Here is a 20870-nt window from a genome sequence, read left to right as displayed (position 1 = left end):
TCAAGCCTTGTGAATTCAAACTAGTTGACCAGCTACGTTACAGTTTCCTGGACACTGGAACCTGTTGGAGATGGCACAAGCCAATAGCATGTATGGTCTCTGCGTGGGTCTCCATGTCTGGGATTGTGTTTGATCCGTCTTTTCTTAAAATTTCCATTTGTGTCATTAGAATCACCTTTTAAATGTTAATCGACCAGGGTCTAGTTAATATTTAGCCTTGCCGACTACTCGAACGTAACAGTTAAATAGGTGTGGCCTACTAATTCTTATCTTATAATTATATCATATGAATCGATTGCACTGATAATAAATTAAAATACTTTGTTTACTAAAAAATACTTTTGTTTACTAAAGATGGGCAAGCGGCTTGGGTCTGCATTATCAGTAACAACTTGAAAGTTTTGGGATTGTGCTTTGACATAACTGCTTGATAGTTCTTGTTTGCCCTTCACGTATTTTTTCTTCCTGTTACGCGACGTTCATGAAGCTTGTAAAAAAAGCGCCGTGCAAAGCGATAGTGACTGGCGTGCCATGGTAAATAAGTAAAACTAAAAAAGAAAATCACGAAAAACCACCTTTATTCGAGGTAGGACGTGCATTTTGATTTTATCTTAAAATTATTATATTCGCATTTGTTTTCGAACGCTTAATGGAAGAGATATGGGACTGAATTTTGGGTAATTGTTGGTGGACTTCGCCGCTTCGTCGCGCCGCGCGAACCTTGCATTCTTGCTTCGCATCTTCGATGCGCGTCCATCGTCGTTCGTCGTCGTCGTCGTCGATCGTTGCTCTGCTCGCAGAGCAACGATCTGGTCGGATTGACACTGTCAATCAAGGTATAGCGCGCAAACTTATACATTGTTAACTTGATCATTTTCATTACCCAGCGTGATTTACCGCGCCTGAAATACTGTAATGCGCCGCGCTTTATCGTTAATAATAACTTGCAGTATTTTTTCTTATATTTTATATTTGTATCTTTTACTTACGTAACGCGGAAAAAGTTGTATCACACTCCGGTTTTGGAACCCAATGTCTAAACTGCTGCAGCAACGGTGCCAGCCCAATATACTCTAGAAGTATGAATCACACCTATTTTAATGAAACAAGTGATACATATTAATATATATCAGATTACTCATCTACAGCAGCAGTTTCCGTCCGTGTGATGTGTTGTCCTTCTTCCTTTCTGTGTCCCCGTCGTTTTGTTTTTGTGAAATGTATTGTAGTATGTTTTAAATTTAATTCGAAAACGTAACTCAATAGTTAATAAGAACAAACCACATTACTAATTTTAAATAATGATTCAATATCGATATATATACATCAACCAAAACATTAATATTCTTTAAAACCCTTTTATATATGTGTTAAACGATCGATGGACATATCTAAAAATCGATAATTGAATTATATTATTAGTGCCGCGTGTGATTAATATTTTGGGGAATCATCCACCCAATCGTGGCGTAAATACTTTTGTGCTTGGCCGTTTTAGGTTTGAGTTTGTGCTCTATAAGTGGTAAATCGGGGGCTAGTAAAGTCTTGCTGGCATACTGGCTCCTTTTTCCATAATGATAGAAAACAAAAGTTAATAAACCAATAAGTTAAATTTATTACCAATTTTCAATCAATACATATTCTTAATTCTAATATTGGAAAACACAATGCAGAATGGATTTATGTCTTAACTATAATTTTGTTGTCACTAATTATCTATTTACTTTAAAGTTGAAATTTAGTTAAGTATAAATGCACCACATCTTAGTTAGGGTAAATTAATTCTTAAAATTTTAAATTGAGAGATTGCTCTATGACTTTAAAATTTAAAATTTTTAGCAAAAGATACTCTATTTTTAAATAGTGGTTACTGTTTAAGACAGTACTGGCCTTGGATCAATTTTATTGTGGCTGGTAAAAAGACCATGTTGCCTGTAGGCTTTACCGAACCCCTGGGACACATATGTGATGGGTCATCAGGCAAGATGTTTCTATGTTGAGCAATTTATTTATTTCGGAGGCTTGGTTACGTGGAATATAGCTGGTGGTCTATGTTTAAAGGTCAGTTTATCTTTGTGTGCTTAATTATCCTTCCAGATGCTTAGAGATGGAGTAATTTCATGCCTTCTAAACAGATATCACGTTTAACTATAATTTTGTTTTTACCACAGAAACTGTGGCATAAGGTCAAAGAATTTAAAAAATTTGTACTCTCATTGACTCATTGATAGTTAAAGCGTTTTATTTCCCAGCACTACTACACAACAACAAACTGTCGCCCACCGAGGGGGAAACACAGACTCGCAGAACAAGGAAAACCCATGTGCTCCTCTATTATGCGATCGTGTTGTATTTACTATAATACTAGCTAAAGTGTTAGTAAAATTTTTGGAATCTATTAAAGTCGTTGATTAGTTTATGGTGTCAAAGTAATGTCATTGATAATCATATATTTGATCCCGTGGGCAAAAAACACTCGACCACCAAAGGATAAGGCAAACTTTCAGTGTTCACCATACGAAGTAAGGGATTTGAACACATACTCGCCTACAAACCTCCACCCCCATGGGACGAGAAGACGTGAGGCTCAAATATATATAGCAATTATACCCAGTCGCAAAATCAACTATACACAAACATACATACGATAAAAATAACAATGTATAAATGCCATGTACTTTCATTTAAAAGAAATACTATATCTGCTATTCTAATTTTAAAAAAATTGGATAGAATAAACTGTAAGGAGGAGAAGGAGAGTGGGGTTTGACGGTTTGGTTAAGAGGTTAGAGTTGGAAACACTGGGTCCTGTGGCCGCAGGATTTTAAAATTTGTTGTATGTGAATTCGTTTTTTGTGTCTCTTAGATTAATATGAGGTTGATGCCCTTGTCATGGTTTTTTTGCAATAACACCGTGGTATAACATAGAATTATGTTTACTAAATAACCTTGTTCAATGATGTATTCATTTGCATCAAAGTTGTAACTGCACCAAAGCTGTCGGTCATATTTAGATTGTAGTTCTAACAAAGATTTCCTTAAGATTATTCTTGCATTACTGTATGGGAGTGGAGTAGTCTATTTCACTTGTTGACTTACGGTCAGTGATTCCAAATACTAGTTGATTGATGTGAATAGTGAGGATGGAGAGGGTGGGATGAAGTAGTTTCGCGTCTTGGTGACCTGTGAATAAGAGAAACATTGAGATGGTGATTGGAACATCTTTTTAATTTTAAACATTTCCAGTAAACAGTGCAACTTATGAAGATTGTGGACAGTCAGGAAGTTATATCGTTACAGATTGGTTTACTGTGTTTCTAGTTCCAAAGAATTCTTTGCCTAACATCTGCTTGATAACTTTAAGGTCTTTTCCTAGTGATAGGCCTTACTCTGGCACATGTTTTGAACTAATTGAAGTTTGCATCATTATCACCAAAGAGAATTCTTATGGCTCATTTCTTTTGTGTTGTTAAATATGGCTTTAGTTTATTATTTGATACACCTCCCCCAAAACTGATATTCCATAACATAGGTGTGTTTCAAAGGGTGTGGTACAGGTCCTTATATAGTTTTTTTGGTACCACAGCGTCTAATTCCGACATAGTCTTCCATCTTCACATTTTCATTTTCGGTTTAACGCTCTTTATGTGTGCATCCCAGTTCAGTTTGTGGTCAATATTGACTTCCAAGAAACTTAGTTTCTCCACCTTTTTAATTACTATATTATTTAGTGTCAGTTCTAAATTCATTGGTGTTTGTATCTGGTCATATCTTCAGTTCGGATTAAAAGTGGATTTATATACTACATTTCTTTATGTTGATTTGCAGCATGTTATCTCTTCATTAATGATGAACAAGTTTAAGAATTTATTAGCTTTGCAGTAAAGTGTTTTATAAATTTATCTACAACAAATATGTTTGGTGTTCATCGGCCAAATATGTATAAACTTACCTAGGTCTGTGACTCTGATATTTCATTCGCTGTAGATAATGAACATGGCAAGTGGACCATAATTACTGGACCTGAGGAACACAAATATTACAGACAGGTTTTTGGATTCTTCTCAAGTACTGAAACTTTTTGCTGTCTATAGAAAGGTAACTGGCTATCACAATTTATTTGCAGTCCTCCGAATTCCATTAATCATTCAGTTTTTTAAGCAGTTTATCATGACAGATTGTGTCATAAGCTTTACTTAAATCAATGAAGATGGCCTAGTACGTGATTTTTATTTCTTAAAGATTTTTCAATGTAGTCGCGACAGAGACGTTGAGTGGCATGGCTTGTCGTTTGATTTTTTCTAAAAAGCCATATTTAGATTTTCATATAATAATCTTGCGACTGAAAGAAACTGTTTAAAGCCTGGAGAAATGATTTTTTCAAGTTAATTTTACGAATATGCTTAAGGTTGAGATAGGCCTGTAATTTCAAGATATGCTCAGCATTTTCTTTCTTTATACTTGGACTTATTTTAAACTACGTTTAGGTCGTCTGGAAAAAAGTCCCTGTTGCATTACATTCGTTGTTACAATACCGATAGTAAGTGGCTTTAATTTTGCCTGGTACTGCCTTTTACTATATGTATGGTATGTCGCTAGCCTTGCATCTAAGTTCCGATAGATCTTAGCACCTACTCAGGTGAGCAGTCATGTAGTTTTAGTAGCTGTATTCGATTTAGGTAGAAGTCACAGAAACTTGGACAGCGGATTTATTTGTATCTCTCTAGTTCTGTGTAGCTGCATTACGTTAGATGCTAGGGATACAAAATACTTACATTGAACTTCATTAGATTTAACTCTGCGATCAGTTATCTTTTCATGCTATGGTTAAATTATAGGTCTGATATCACGTTCTGTTGCCACGCATTTTATTTTCAGTGCCACAGGTTTTCTTGGAATTTCCCTGAGTTTCAAGAAACTTGTCAGAATATTATTCAGATACAGCTTTTTTACGAACCTTTTTTCTAGAGCCTTTCTATATTCTTTGTAGTATCATAACGGTTTCTTTTTTACAGCAGATAGAACACAGGCATGTGCCCCCTTTTGTGTCAGTTTCGCTGGTTTACCATAAATTTCTGACTTTCGCCCTCATCATCATACAGCCCATGGCAGTGGTTTTATGAGGCTTAATCCCGCCAGTTAATCCATGGGTTGTTATGGATGTGCGCATAGTGGTTTGGGTAAAGTAGTTTGCAGGTTTCGACAATGCTGTTTTTAATGATATTTGAAAGTTAGTAAAATTATAATTGGTCAATTGTCTAGTTTGTTACCCAGACCTTCAGCAAATTTATCAGAGTTGATATCAATTGTCATAATATTGAGTGTGCTTGTGAATATTTTTTGGTTTCTGCTTAATTCCCAGGCAAATATTGTAAATATTAGGGAGGTGATGAGATATGGATCAGTTATGACTCCAGAGCAGTCACAGAAGTCTAGGTCTTTGTAATGATTGTGTTGTCCGTTGACACGTAGGCATTACATCCAGGCTTTCATGAGTTGCTATTGATATCAATGGAAAGAAGCCTTTAACTAAATAGGGACTTCTTCATATGTGCAATAATGCTACTGTGGTTACTATGGAGATTTATGTTAAAATCACCGCAATGTGTGTATGTTTTGGTTGCTTTGATCAAAGTTATGACGACAGTTCTTGGAGGAGCTTGCTCAGCATTGCCTTGGAGGGCGGTATATTACTCCTATAGAAGGAGAATTTCCTAGACTACTATAGTTACAAAGGTGGGTTTCTAGATTTTCTGTTACTTGTGAAAGGTTGTTACTTTTTGACAGATTTGAAGGTGTTCGGGGATATTAGAGTACTCCTGAGGCCTTTACTTTCGAGTCGAAGGTATCTAGATAGAAGCTTCTCATTAGCCTGTGAGTTCGTACAAGTTTTCATTTCAGGGCTAATTCGTTTCAGCAAGACCAATTACAGAGAATTTGTTAGTAAACTAGCTATTTCAATTGCCAAGCGAGTCAAAGTTTGATTTTGTTGCCATCAAGATTTTGAAATATAGTGGAGTTTTGCACTTGTAATTCGTTAGACAATGGTGCGGTTTATGTATTTTTACAGCATATGAGTCACAGCTTTCAAGTACGCAGAAGATTTTACGTTATTACATCTCTGCATCAGTGTCGTCATCATTGTCATCATTCAGAAGCTTAAATGGTTCTAAACGGTTTACTGCTAGGTGGATACAATTATTGCAGTACAAGTCAACTTTTTATTTGTTTGTCACTGGTGTTAAAACATCTAGTGTGAAATGGGGACAATTACTGTGGTAGCATTCAATTATTAGATTGAACCTAAGTAAATACTCTTGTAAAACTTGGCACAGACCTCTTTTTTAGACATTCTTGTGGAGGTTGATAGCCTTAACATGTGGCTGTTCTCCGGCGGCATGAGAATAAGTGTTGAAACTCTACCGTACCGTCCTCCTCCCCCTCTTCCTCTATCAGTCCTCCATGCATCCTAACAAGGACAGTATTACGGATTAAGTAGCAAGTTTGGCCACTCCTTCCATTGAGGTGCTGGGAATCGTTCGGCCATATCTGTCTAAACTTCTGGACAAAGGTTAGGAGCAAAGTAAGCAGTGTTAATTGTCAAGGGAAGTCATCAAAGCAATCATCGAACTGGACACAAAGTTTTTTTTGGGGAGTAGCTCACAGACGATTAAGTTCTATTAGTAAAGACTTTCCTATTTAAATCAGCATTTGGAGTGGTAAAAGAGGACAAAGAAATACTTGGGCAGTTGGTTTGGCCTCTGAATTTGCTCATCTTGAATCTAGATGGGGCTAAATTTAGCATAAAATTTCACGCTGAGATTTAACAGATGGTCTTCTAACATCATTTATTCCAAAAATAATAAACATTGTTCTTGTATCCACATTGCAAGATATGGGTTAATGTCATCTATGTAGGAGTCCCAAACATTCCGACAGGCAGCCTCACTTACCAAAGGCTCCTTTTGTGATCTCTCCAATATTTCATACCTGCTCCATTTGAATCAGAGAAGATACAAGAAATGGCACGATTTTCATCTATTGATCTGAACGGTGAAACTATATCGTACGGCACCAGGGAGGTCCCCTTTCTGGTTTGAGTGCTTGTAGTGAGCCTGACTCCTTCTGGTCATCCTGTTAAATGAATATTGGAAGTACACTGTGCGTGGGAACTGGGTTGTTCATTTCAGTGAAAGAGGACTTTGCATTCTACTCCAATGGAAGAGTCATCAATATGATAGACTCTGGTTGTATACCTGTTCATTGTCTGAATGTCAGGCAGATAAACTCGCTTCTTCATAGCGGTTGATCTCAACACGCTGTTCATTTCAGGGTTTCCTCGCACAGAATTTCCTCATGGATTTTCAGGAAAGGGTTAGCATAATTGTATCAGGGTCTCCACGGTTTTCTTATTCTCATCTCTGGATCCGCTATTCTGTACCTCTCTCAAAAGAACATCTGAATGCCCTTCTCTGGACTGAATGAAAGAGATTCGCAGTATTGGAGAAGGTTCTGTTTTCTGCATCACTGTCGATGAATTCTTTCCACGTGTCTACCACAGGGTTTTTTCCTCATTGTTTTTGATTGAAATAATTTTCTCTTTTTTCTATAAATTTATTAACTGCGTGCAAATTTGTGTTTCAGATTTGATCTATTTATGATATATATTTATAATTATGTAATAAAGTTATTAATATTATATTCGTAAACATTGGCTGGCTTACAAACCAGTCCCCAAACAAACAAACAATCCTAACTCCTAAGACAGCTTGTGGCTTTCCACCAAGGAATCTACAGCGTCTGCACAGTCCACTGTCTACATCCAATTAACATTATAACGTACGTTGTACGGTTGTACCGCGTAAGCACTTAAATGGCTACAATTTCGACTAGAATACCAGACAGGAAACATCTTCCAACCTGAGCGCTTTCGCCAAACCTTTTATTTGTTGATTTCAGCACATCTATTTCCATGGTGTTGCTATGACAACGGGAACGCGCAGTATTATTATTTCTCTGTACGCATGAAATTACTGATATCTCAGCTATTTTTGGGCTGTTTGCTTCAAATATAGATAGTGCTTCGTTAAATTCTAAGGACTCTCGACATCCCGGGTCTTAAATGTTTCGAGACATTGTCCTCAGTGAAAAGCTATATGAAATAAGCTGTATTTAAACGTTCACTGCCAACTTTGTTGTTTGATGTGATTTCGCCGCGCCAAAAAGGCAAAAACTTCTCCGGCACAGGTCAACCCAATTCCGTTTCTTAGCTTTAAATCTTTGTTCAACCATCAACATAAGAGTCCTGTTAAACATGTTTCAGACTGTACGTTTATGAAACGAAATGAGATACCATAGCACAAATCGATACAATGAATGGCTGAAAAAACATGGTATATGATACTGGATTTCACTCTGCTAGCTGTAAATTATTTTAAACCCTTTAGAAGAAATTGGGAGATGGAAAAATCTGACAAGGCAATTTGATAGTCCCATTTTATCCTTGATTATATTACATTATTTTATACCCCATATTTGGATTGATTTCATGGTCTCTCTCAAAGGTAAGGATATGAAGCTTTAGCACTTGATGGTATGCTGAACAATCTCAACACAGTTGTGGGGCTGGAGGTGCTGTGGTATCCAGATGCACAGAGAACGTGGAGGGAAGACAATTTTATAGGTCAGTTTTATTTGTAGGTCACGTGTTTATACATCACGTGGTTTTAATATCACGAGGTTACGGGTTATAGTGCCATCTACAGCTATTAACGTATTTTAACTTTGAAAGGAACTCAGATTATGGTAGTTCAGTCCCGTCGAATTTTGATCTGGATAAAATAGTCGCCCATGCTTGCTGCCTATTTCTACTAACTCACAAAATAGTTCTGTTTATATGGGTGCCAGCACGTGTCTCACTTCCTCTCCACTTCAGGGCAGAACAGTGTACCGGGTGTGGTAAGGTACGTTGGAAAGGTAGCTGGAAGAGAGGGTGTGTGGGCAGGAGTGCAGCTCGATAAGCCAGGTTATTATTGTCACGTGATCCTTATTTTTTGGTTAAGCCGTGCTTATTGTTTATTTCAATTTTTGATCATCATACTTCGCGGCTGCTATTTTCCTTACGGAATCCTTCCTATACAATTATGGTCTGCTTGGCTAAATTTTAGCTTCATTGCAGAAAACATAAAACCTTTTTATCGAAGGGAAATCCTATCTATCATGCTGCAAAAACACACTTCTAAGTTGTAATCCTACCATGTTGTTTCAGAGGGAAATCACAGCGGGCTATACAGAGGTACCCAATACTTCACCTGCTCAAAGAAATGTGGCATTTTCACTGAAACTCACCGACTCGTTAAAGTCTGCCATCCCAGAAGGTTCGTAATTCGTATATCACGTGACATATCATGTGTCATTAATAGTAATACGCTGGTTTTATTTTTAAGTTATAGTTTTATAGTTAATCAGAACGAAAGAAAACTGGCTGTGTGATATTTAGAGTAAAATCTGTTGTTATTACTGAGAAAACAAATTTCTCGCAACTTTAAACTTCAACAGAGTTTGTACATAGAACTTCTCACATTATCATCAATAATGAAACTCTGAAAGTCTTAATCATGATATAATTGCTAAACGAAATAACAAATATATACTTGACTACCATTAATCTGTCAACATATTTAATTAATTTAAAATAATTGGTAATTCAGGAGCAAAGATGTCTACAGAAACGGGGGGAAATCAAGTGTGGACGACAATTTATTCGTAAAAGGTAGGGATTCAGTCTTTTCTTCTGTAACAATTATCAACAAAGCAACATTAAGTTGAAGATGTTTAGCGATAAGCTCTCATCGTATATTTGTTAGAACTTGTTCTGTTACTTAGACAAGAAATTCGTAAGGAGCTGGAGCGTGGTCACTGGTCACTGTGACTACAAAGTGTAAGGAGCTGGAGTGTTGTCACTGTGACTACAAAGTGTAAGGAGCTGGAGTGTTGTCACTGTGACTGCAAAGCGTAAGGAGCTGGAGCGTGGTCACTGTGACTACAAAGTGTAAGGAGCTGGAGTGTTGTCACTGTGACTACAAAGCATAAGGAGCTGGAGTGTTGTCACTGTGACTGCAAAGCGTAAGGAGCTGGAGTGTTGTCACTGTGACTACAAAGCATAAGGAGCTGGAGTGTTGTCACTGTGACTACAAAGTGTAAGGAGCTGGAGTGTTGTCACTGTGACTACAAAGCATAAGGAGCTATTGTGTTGTCACTGTGACTACAAAGTGTAAGGAGCTGGAGTGTTGTCACTGTGACTACAAAGCATAAGGAGCTGGAGTGTTGTCACTGTGACTACAAAGTGTAAGGAGCTGGAGTGTGACCACTGTGACTACAAAGCGTAAGGAGCAGGAGTGTGACTATCGTCTTTGTTCCACTCGTATTGAATAACCTCCTTACCTTCCTCCACATCCTCATCTGAATCATCTTCTTCCTCCTCCTGAAATTATGGTCATGTGACACGTGACGTCATAATATGGAGTCGATCACATATTACGTAATCAGCCGAGGGGGAGGGGGGTTTCCGCTAGTTAATAGTGTAATACTAATAGTGTAATATAGTGTAATTTTGACACAATAGCTATGTGTAAAACTGATTTTGGACGGGGGGGGGGGGGGGGGTAATAATGAACGGGAACTTATAGTTCCGCTGATAGCCTATCTCAATACGTGACAAGATGGACACACTCCACTACCCTTGACTGACAGTGGCTATGATAATTATAACCTGTAACAACTGGACTGTTTGCAACTCAAACCTGTAACGAACTCCATTGTTAAGGTGCTCTATAATCACTTCTCCGTGATTATCAGTAATTGTCGGTAATTATCATTATTATAGTAAACGATATTATTGTTTGTTCGATGTAAAAGTTTTGCTCGAAATTGACTGTTATAAATATAAACTCTTCGTATGTACACGTTAATTAAACCTATACAGGGGACCAAAAGTCAAGTATACATGATACGCTGGCCTCTAACAAAGTTATACACAGTATGTACTGTAATGTATTGCATCATGTGACGTCATTCTCACAGCACGTGACGTCATCTTCACAGCACGTGACGTCATCTTCACAGCACGTGACGTCATCCATACAGCACGTGACGTCATCTTCACAGCACGTGACTCACCTCTTTAATAGCGTTAGGGTTCTCGTCAGGGTTCTGGAAGTTAGAGTAGGGGTTGTTCCCCATCTGTGACATTATAACATCCTCCGCTGTTACCTCCTTATCCGCGTCATCCCTACAGCATCCTACTCTCCCACAACACCCACAGCAGCAGAACGTCACTCTGAGATTGTGACGTCATTACACGTGGTGTGACGTCATTTCACGTGGTGTGACGTCATTACACGTGGTGTGACGTCATTAAAAGTGGCGTAACATTAATATTACTCTTGGTGTGACATTATGACGCTATAACTTTAATGTGAAAGTGGTAACTTTAATGTGAAAGTGGTGATGATTACAGCTGGATTCACATTAATTGAGAAACGGTTAAAAGTAAAATTTGTAAAACCATGGCATCTAAAGAAGTTGAAAGAGAGATTTATAGTTAAGAAGCGTGTAAATTACTCACGAAGCAGCAGCTGCAATAACAAACACCGTTACGATAACATAGATCCACCACGACACAGCTGGAAGACCAGCCTCCGCCGCTACTGAACTGATAAGAGTACTAAGTAAACTGATAAGAGATAAGACACTGCTCATTTTCACTGATAACAGATCGGTTGATAGGAGATTTTGTCTGAGATATGTTTAGAGATACTACTCCTTGCTAGTCCGAACTTTGTAGAAAGAGGGTCAAGACAATAGAGATAATAGAGGGTTAAGACTCTCTAAATAACAGCTCTTAGTTCTGTAAGAAAACTTAATGTTCCTTATGATCACTCTTCAAGGTGTTCACATAAATTCTGAGCTGGAACAGTATCACCCACCCTTTGAATAACGAATTGACCAATCTGATGGGTAATGTTTCTGATAGTTTCTAAAATGAACTGATTCTGATTTTCCTCTCTCTCTCGGCCCTGCAAACACAAAACAACTTCCGAATAACACGTACCTTTTTGCCTCTTACACAGCTGTATAACGTGTGATCTGCTGCAATAAACACTGCAAATTATCTGTGTATTATAATAGAAGTGTTGGTATGTTGTGTATACAGTAGGTTTGTTGCCGGCCTTGCACCTGGTTGCTTACACTTGAATATGGTTCTTTACATCAGCCCTGGAAGGACCAAGATTTGAGTTTCAAATTCTCAATTATTGTAGAATGGGTAAATATTGAAATATTAGTTTTAATGTTTCTTTGTGGATAATTGTTGAATGGGTAAATATTGAAATATTAGTTTTAACGTTACTTTGTGAAAAAAAAATCTTCAACTCAAATGAAAACAGAGAAAAAGAGACGTCAGCTTATTTAGCGGAACTGAACGAAAATCAATTTTCCTTTTCCTGCGAATAACGAATATATTTATAGATTAAATACAACTTCACATGGTTTATTTCAGATGGTAGATCTTACAATACTTGTTCAGTGTTCCTTGCTGTAACACAGCGGTTAGAACGAAAGTAAATGAACATGATAATCTGAATGAAGCATCAAGCTATTATTATATAGTAATATATATAATATATATAATGGCCACAATCCATAAAAATAGGTACCTTTTTCACTAATTTGTTACAATGAAGAACACAATACGACAGTGAACACAATACGACAGTGAACACTACTACACAACATAACAATCGTACAAAACAGAGTTACCGTTTACATTTAGCACTGTATTTGAATGTTCAATGTATAAAAAATCTTCACAAGCTGAAACTAAAACACAAGGAAAAATGTTTAACAGACGTTTAACAAAGTGGTGCTGACAAAATTTAAACGAATATTACTTCTGATATCAGAGAACAATTTTGTTCACAGAGAACTTCACAAGGATATTAGATATGTTTACAGACAATGCCACCACAATAGTGCATGGGGCCGTTCCGGGTGCTGTGTCACTGTAATGTATAGTGGGGGGGGGGGGCAATGGCATAAAATTGAGATTCTTTATCCATTTTATGCCTTTGTTCCCCCTTCCTGCCCTCCTCGTTTAGTGTACCGAACAAAGGGACAATGTATACCTCTTTATCATACATGTTGAACATTAATGCTAAACGTCGACAAATATACTGAAATACGAATAAAAATAATCCCTCGCTAGGACACTGGACTCTTAACAGGAACATGCCACACTGTGTAGATCAGCACGTTACAACAGAGAATAAACCTCATCTGACTAATCTTGCGAAAACTTAAAGTTTTGTGTGCTGCATCGGCCAGATAACATAAACATAACTCAACTCATCACAATTTAAGCACAATAAGACAAGTCTCCATCCTCTTCAAAAATGTACGTCCGTAGCAAAACAACACAAATTGTAAAACTAAATCTACACTCATAACACTGCTTTGTCTTCGGAACAATGCATCAGTTAAGTAATAAACCTGGTATAAACTAACTAAGGGAAACTGATAAACTTTTTGTAGCTGCCATACGGGTAAACCGCCCCTAAAAATGTCTCCCACCCCTAAAACGCCACTCTTGAATTGATTGGATCCCATCGTCTTATAAAAGTATCTTAACCTAAACATTTGTAACTCCTAAACATAAAAAAATATCATTCAACCCTGCCACATCCTGAAATTGAATCAAATGAATGCATAAGGCATTTTTTTCACTTTGTAACGAATTTTTTTTACTTTGAAAAAAAGCGCACAATTTATAACTCTGGAAATTCTTAATATTAACTCGTTTTGGTCTAGGTAAGTGGATATTTACATATTTTAGCAATTTGCACATATACTGGAGATATGGAAAGTTATACATTACTCAAATTACTACCCTCCCCTAAAATGTCACCTGGCCGCCCCCTAAAATGTCAATTAATCATATTCCTGGCTTTGAGACTACAAGCACCATAAAATGGAGGTACCCCAGCCTAATGTAACCTCATATTTTAGCCTCTATGGTAATATTAGTAAAAGCTTTGCAGCACAAGGAATTTGTTTATATTTTTATTAATACAATAAACATCCCTAAAATGTCTAATTAACCCCCTAAAATCAATCATACTCCACATTCGTTAATATTTGAGTAATAATTAACAAGTGCCAAAACAAGCTATTATCGCACACCATGCGAACAAAATACAAATTTACATTTAGGGGAGAAAAAAAATGACATTTTAGGGGCATATCATAGTTTACCATAAAATAGTAAGTACCAAAAAACGTAGTTTTTGACATTCATTTTGCTAAAAGCATCAAATCTATCTATAGAAGAAGGGTCAGATCGATGTACTGGTACTGGATTTAGTTAACTACAGGTCACTAAATTGGCCAAAATGCAGGATGATGTTAAAAATCCCAAAAAAGCATAAACATGCAATTTGCACAAGGTTAAAATCACAATTGAAATTCCATTTCTTTTGTGCCACTTGTTAGTATATAACTAGATAATCTAACTACAGGTTGTAAATTTTGTTGACGAATTACTGTTTGGCCGTAAAGTTTCTGGGTATTCAAAAAAAAGTCCCCCAAATGTCACTAAAGTACAATTGACTAATTCCCACCATTTTTTTTCAACAGAGAGAGAAATTCTTGTCGACACCTCTCAGAAATAGGTTATATTGTTCCCAAGAATAAAGTGGTTAAAATTAATAATTGATCAAAATTCTGAGTGCTACCCACAACCTGTTTTAGCTACGTTTTAGGGGTGGTGCACGAGACATTTAGGGGGTGATTACGGTTTTTTTGATGTACTTTTCTTTATTGAGTAAATGTTTTCAAGTACATAATGTTTTAAAATAAGACAAAACAAATAGTACTGTGATAAAAGAAAATCAGGCCCCTGTACATTTTGTAATTAATCACACATATATAGTTGTCAATTTAAGAGTGGTGTTTAAAGTACCTTATTTCAACGTCAAAAAAATTGTAGCCCCTGATTTTATTTTCAATTTCTAAACTTCCGTGCAGCTAGAAAAAGTTTAAATTTATTCCTAGACACTTCGAACCCTGTAAATTTTAGTCCTAACTCGTCAATCTGGGGCTCAAAAACAGGTGACGTTTTAGGGGCGGTTTACCCGTAATTAATATGTACCATTTCGTGCATTTGTTGTGTTGAAAATACTGGGAAATACCAGTTTAACTAACGCTATATTCCCTATATTTATGTATTTAACTATTTAACTACTATTCAACTATTTAAGTAACTTAACGCTAAGGTTGTCAACATTTAAAATTGTAAAATGTATAATATATATTATTTAAGGATGCGAGAACCCGAATGGCAACCGCATTTAGAAGAAGGGTCCTCACGAAATCATGTGGATGGAAAATTTAGTTTACTGATTATTCACCTGCCAAGATTTTACGAAATCAGTAGTGAATTAGGATGACTGGTAGCAAATTATGGGCATTATTTGTAAAATATTAAAGCTTGTTAATAATGATAATTATACTGGTTACAATACAATAAGTGCAACTGAATAGTTGTTTAACATGCCCGAAATCATGTTACAAATCATAGAAATAATGAATAAGCCAATCAAGTTTGGGTGCCCATCTTATTTTACAGATGGGGCAATATTTTTAATGATTTTATTCTATATATTCATTTATTGCTGTACTCTGTAAAATTTGAAAAGTATTTAATTAAAAAACATCATTGACAGCTAACCAAGTCATACTCATGTAGATAAAATTGTTGATCGGTTTATTCTTATGTCTCTCATATATTGTCTTTAAAAAAGGAGCAATACTACGGGACATGAATAAGATAAAACATTTGGCATTAGGCTGACCAGTCACTGAATGACCAGTCACTGAATATGACCAGTCACTGAATGACCAGCCTCTGAATGACCAGCCACTGAATGCCTACAGTCACTGACTAAGAACCACCACTGAATATGACCAGTCACTGAATGACCAGTCACTGAATATGACCAGTCACTGAATGACCAGCCACTGAATGACCAGTCACTGAATATGACCAGTCACTGAACGATGAGAAACTGAAAGATGAGTGACTGAACGATGAGTGACTGAAAGATGAGTGACTGAACGATGAGTGACTGAAAGATGAGTGACTGAAAGATGAGTAACAGTGCATGTTCATTGTTTAATGTATGGCGTTTGTGTGTGCTGGCTTGTGCCCGCAAGGTGCATGGGTCGACTTGATGAATATTCGCATTTAAATAATTAAAACAGTGTAACGTATATAATGAACTTGCATGTTTAGTCAAATGCACCACGACTAAGTTAATTATTTATAAAGATATACATCCCAATGTAGAAATAGAAATATAATACTAAGAGGTGAGTGTTTAGCATACCTTCGAAAAAGTTAGAAAAAGTTTCCAATTCACGTTCTCATATAAAATTATCGCCACTTTAGATCTTATAAATAAGTAAGTAACAAAACAGTTGGCAAAGAGTAACAATAGTAGACAAACAACCCCTTCATAAGTCCTGCAGCGTATATAACAAGTCCTCGTTAATCACGAGTCTGTAAGAGTAATTGAGGGGCTGCTCGGCGGGGACAGGGCCCACATGCGCAATTAGAACAGACCTCCTTCTCCTGACTCATTATTTCCAGTAATTGTCCGTGTCACGTGGTGTGAAGTTGTGTCACGTGGTGTGATGCTGTGTCACGTCCTATGACGTCATGTCACGTGGTGTGACGTCATATGACGTCATGTCACGTCCTATGACGTCATGTCACGTGGTATAACGCTTCATCACGTGGACAGGCAGAACGCCAGATGAGAACCTTAACTAAACAATTACAAATTACAGCGCTATTTGAACTGAGTTATATTGTTCAAATAATAAGGCACGACTTATAACTTATAACTTATTATCTGTACACAATGCCACCCTAGGTTACCTATATAATAACTTATTAATTGTACATTGTAGTTAACCCATATAATAGCAATATGATACAGACCGGGTATACTGCACTATACACCAAGGTAATTATTCTATTGACATTCTAATAGACTAGTGACGTGTCCACTGTCACAATAGTGTCAAGATGCATTTCAAGTCGTGATCGGTAGGTCCTACATCATACTACATTACTACAGTAAAACCCTGATTTACCGCGGAATTTGGGGGAAAGGAAACGTCCACGGTAAATCAGGGTTTGCGGGTTTGCCATAAATCGGGGTTTTGTTTGTTTACATTATTCATGTTAACTGTTAAGCCTTATAATTTGGGGGAAAGTAGATGGCCGCGGTAAATCGTGGTTTTACTGTACAATTCAAAACGGGGCGAGACTAAGGATGTCAGAATGAATAGAGTTGTGCGAATGGGTTTCAACATTAGTGCTTCTATTTAGAAAATTAGGACTAATCCTAAACTGATCCAGTTTTCTAGCTCTAGGGCCCCAAATCAGTGCATTATTTAAACGATATTTTTCTTATACATTACAGAACTTTTTTCAAAACGTACGAAATTCACGGTTTTCCCGAAATTTAGGCCCATATTTCGGACCGCCAAAATTTCGTTCGTCGTAATAGAATCCGTTTGCATTAATTCCAATAATGTGGCTTCTTCGATCATTTTTTGTTTCTTGAAAAGTTAGTGAATATGATGGTGGACAAATAAACACAATATTTCCATGATAAATTTAATGTCAAGTAATACCTTTTAAATTTACAATAAATTAACATTTTATGTGCTAACATAAACGACTATAAGAACTTAGTCAAGATAAACAATTTAATACCAATCTCAATAAGTAAACTGAAAGAGTCGAGCCGACCCCCTAGAGGAGATGAAGAAATCGATTTATAAGTTTTCAATTTGTGTTCAACATGATTTTACCGATTTTTAAGAAAAATTTGAATTTCCCTTTGTGTCAGAGAAACAAAATGATGAAAAATACCCTTATTTCTGTGACGTCCGAAATGTGACGGGTTTTGTTCATTTCGCCCTATTTTCGACCGCCAAAATTCGTCGTCGCAAATTGGTCCGCCACAAAACAGTCTTGTAAGGTACTCTTTAAACGGTTACCAAAATTGTAATTAGCTTGAAACATGTTTTTCATTTGTTGATTTATATAATATAGAAGTTATTAGTGAAAGGTAATACCCGCTAATAAAAGTAAGCCGCCTTGTTCCATCGAGATAAAGGGTAAGCACAATAAATTCGGTTTAATAACACTAACAGATGAACGTACGACAGGATTTTACCAACTTAATGAACTTGGCAAGGGATGTACTAGGATGAAGGAGTTTATTCACTATGAGTATTGAGTATGAGATATATTGAACGGCGGAGGAGCACTTTTTATGTGCTCTTTCGTTTATAATATATGTTATTAATATAGGACAAGGTGTAGAATAATGCAGTCGGGGACCACAGCATAACATGTGCGATACAAATTGGAATATGATTGGAATATCAAATCTAGTTCTGCAGAAGAGAAGGCTCCTCAAAAAAAAAACGTTTGACAACCCAGCACCATATGAACATATTAGAAGTCAACTCCGCTCTCTCTCTCTGTCGACTTAAAACTCTAATATTTAGAATAACCTTAACGGCGCGCGGGTGTAACTAGCCGAATCATTTAGGACCTGCAGATGAGTAGGGATCTGCATTTAGAGTCACCCAGGTGTTGATCAGTAATATCAGATGTCAGTTAGACAGACTCTAAGTTAGCTGTACAGAGAATACCGAGCTCTTTATACTCTTCCAAAATACCTCTAAAATATCTCCCAAATACCTCCTAGTCCTACTTCAGATTTTAGTTTTAAGTATTTTAAGTTCCCTAAGGCAACTCAGGTTGTGTCGCAATAGAGGCCCTAATTCTACAACGTATTCTAATCTTACAGATTAGACGTCAGCTATAAATTATACTTTTACGGCTTTATTGCTATTTTCAAGAGTGGTACATGAAGAAAAAGACAACGACTGACAGATTTAACAGTGCTAATCTTACTGGGCGGCGCTCAGTCATTCCGCCGAATCTTTATTTACATATGAACATAATAGCCTGGGGTCCCCAGGTAATGCTAATCTGAAAACTATCATAACTCAACTGCTCCAAGAAGAGTTGTAAGTCTGAAGACTGATGACATTAAAAGAGACTGATACAACTGTGCTACAGGTGAGATCTCAGAGGTTAACAACTCCAACCTAGAATTAACAACTCTAACCTAGAATTAACAACTCCAACCTAGAATTAGCAACTCTAACCTAGAATTAACAACTCCAACCTAGAATTAACAACTCCAACCTAGAATTAACAACTCCAACCTAGACGGAATGAACATTAGTTTATTATGTAGACTAGCGACCCAGTGCGAACATGGGTCTGACTGATCGGTACACCACACGTTTTGAGAGTGAGACAGATCTCTCTGTCACCACATAGATTTACGGGGGGTGACCATCAGATATTGGCTAGTTTCTATACAGTGGTTATGGTGGAAATAGCGGGTTAGTAGCCAAATCAAGTTTATCATCACTTAGTCTTAGTCTTACTAGTCTTACTTAGTCTCACTTAGTCTTACTAGTCTTACTAATCTCACTTAGTCTTAACAGGACGTCTCTTGTCTACTGTTTGGTTGATGATTGTCAGGGTGAATGCTGTGTAGTATATTCAGTCTATCAACTTTACTCTCGGATGTTTATACAGTGGACGAAGTGACATGTTCTTTAATAAACTTGAAATCGATACAAAATTATCTATCACTATCAGTTTTGGACTGGAAGCCGAAATCTTTAGTTGGTTTCTAGTTATTCACTTGTCACTGTGCTGTCTCATTCTAATCTCTGGAGTGATTGCATAGCTTGAAGTTTCCTCCAAAACACAAATTCATCTACAAAAGCTTGAATTTAGATAAAATCAAAACAGCGATACGGATAAATGATTAGAATTATTTAGAGATGAAACATCAAATAATTTTGCCCTAATTCACAATCACAAATTAAACCGCTAACTATAATTTCAGATATTAGAGCACAGCCTCCTGTTCCTTCTGTGGACCCGATGTTCGTGAAAAAGTGCAAAAACGGATTAACAGGTGAGGGATTTGTTTCAGTGTAACGTTGTAACGTTGTAACAGTGTGGGCCTATGGTGAGCAGTGTTTTTATCTCACTTTCTTGGGTTTGCCGACTGTAATGATAATACTTTTCCTCACCGTAATAATATTATTAAGCATTATTTTATCCCTCAGGATACCCCGACTGGACAGTGAAGAACCATCATCGTCCACAAATACTAGCCAGAGAGAAGAGACTATCATAACATCTATACTTTAAGTTTAATTTTAGTGTTTAGAATTTTGAGGCAATGTAAATGTTTAACTAGACGGCAAGGCCCACAACTCAATTCCATAACTTCTCACTTTTTTCATCAAGGTGAAAATATGGAACGACCCGGCACTGGTAGACCAATATGACGGTGACCAAGCTGAGCTTGCGTTCATAATATGCAATGTTTCTATGTTCTAATAAAATTGACAATTATTGAGAATGAGATCATAATTCATATTCATTGTACTTATTAATATTATTGACATTGTGCTGTCATTATTTGCATACGGATAGATGCACTTTTAGTTTTCAATTATTCTGTTATTTTTTGTATAATAATTTGACTACATGTAGGTAGTGCGCCATCGACAGTGAGCCGCGCGTGCCGACTGTAGGATGGTTTTTTAGCGCTATTTTCGGCCATCACAATTTTCTTCAAACAAATAGATATTGAGTATCCTTCCCGACCTCCAATTGCAACAAAAATTGGTAA

General features: G+C 36.8%; 3 protein-coding genes across 3 annotated transcripts in view; 2 read left to right on the top strand and 1 right to left on the bottom strand.

The window, feature by feature from the left end:
- Window positions 1-20870, top strand: part of LOC134824799 (E3 ubiquitin-protein ligase TRIP12-like) — a 105735-nt gene that overhangs the window by 56918 nt on the left and 27947 nt on the right. The gene's annotated exons all lie outside the window — the stretch shown is intronic.
- Window positions 8569-20654, top strand: LOC134824654 (tubulin-specific chaperone E-like). The gene is made up of 6 exons (XM_063836608.1): window positions 8569-8683; window positions 8936-9025; window positions 9269-9377; window positions 9711-9772; window positions 20073-20144; window positions 20299-20654. The coding sequence occupies exons 1-6, from the start codon at window positions 8596-8598 to the stop codon at window positions 20367-20369; spliced, it is 492 nt and encodes a 163-aa protein (XP_063692678.1). The 5' UTR covers window positions 8569-8595; the 3' UTR covers window positions 20370-20654.
- Window positions 9491-12294, bottom strand: LOC134824655 (uncharacterized). Its single transcript, XM_063836609.1, has 3 exons — window positions 11627-12294; window positions 11179-11338; window positions 9491-10483 (listed from the first exon to the last, which is right to left on the bottom strand). The coding sequence occupies exons 1-3, from the start codon at window positions 11758-11760 to the stop codon at window positions 10376-10378; spliced, it is 402 nt and encodes a 133-aa protein (XP_063692679.1). The 5' UTR covers window positions 11761-12294; the 3' UTR covers window positions 9491-10375.

The sequence above is a fragment of the Bolinopsis microptera genome, chromosome 13 (genome assembly GCF_026151205.1).
Source record: "Bolinopsis microptera isolate Bmic1 chromosome 13, MBARI_Bmic_1.0, whole genome shotgun sequence".
NCBI classification, from domain to species: domain Eukaryota; kingdom Metazoa; phylum Ctenophora; class Tentaculata; order Lobata; family Bolinopsidae; genus Bolinopsis; species Bolinopsis microptera.
The sequence above is the reverse complement of the archived record's forward strand: the minus strand, read 5'-3'. Positions and strand labels throughout refer to the sequence as shown.

Excerpts from the sequence above, each read along its gene's own strand:
- LOC134824655 (XM_063836609.1), bottom strand. The coding sequence starts at position 11,760 with ATGAGCAGTGTCTTATCTCTTATCAGTTTACTTAGTACTCTTATCAGT. Across the intron at positions 11,339-11,626 it reads GTTATTGCAGCTGCTGCTTC|AGTGACGTTCTGCTGCTGTG; the intron begins GTGAGTAATTTA and ends TCACAATCTCAG. Across the intron at positions 10,484-11,178 it reads ACCCTAACGCTATTAAAGAG|GAGGAGGAAGAAGATGATTC; the intron begins GTGAGTCACGTG and ends CCATAATTTCAG.
- LOC134824654 (XM_063836608.1), top strand. The coding sequence starts at position 8,596 with ATGCTGAACAATCTCAACACAGTTGTGGGGCTGGAGGTGCTGTGGTAT. Across the intron at positions 9,378-9,710 it reads AAAGTCTGCCATCCCAGAAG|GAGCAAAGATGTCTACAGAA; the intron begins GTTCGTAATTCG and ends TTGGTAATTCAG. Across the intron at positions 20,145-20,298 it reads GTGCAAAAACGGATTAACAG|GATACCCCGACTGGACAGTG; the intron begins GTGAGGGATTTG and ends TTTATCCCTCAG.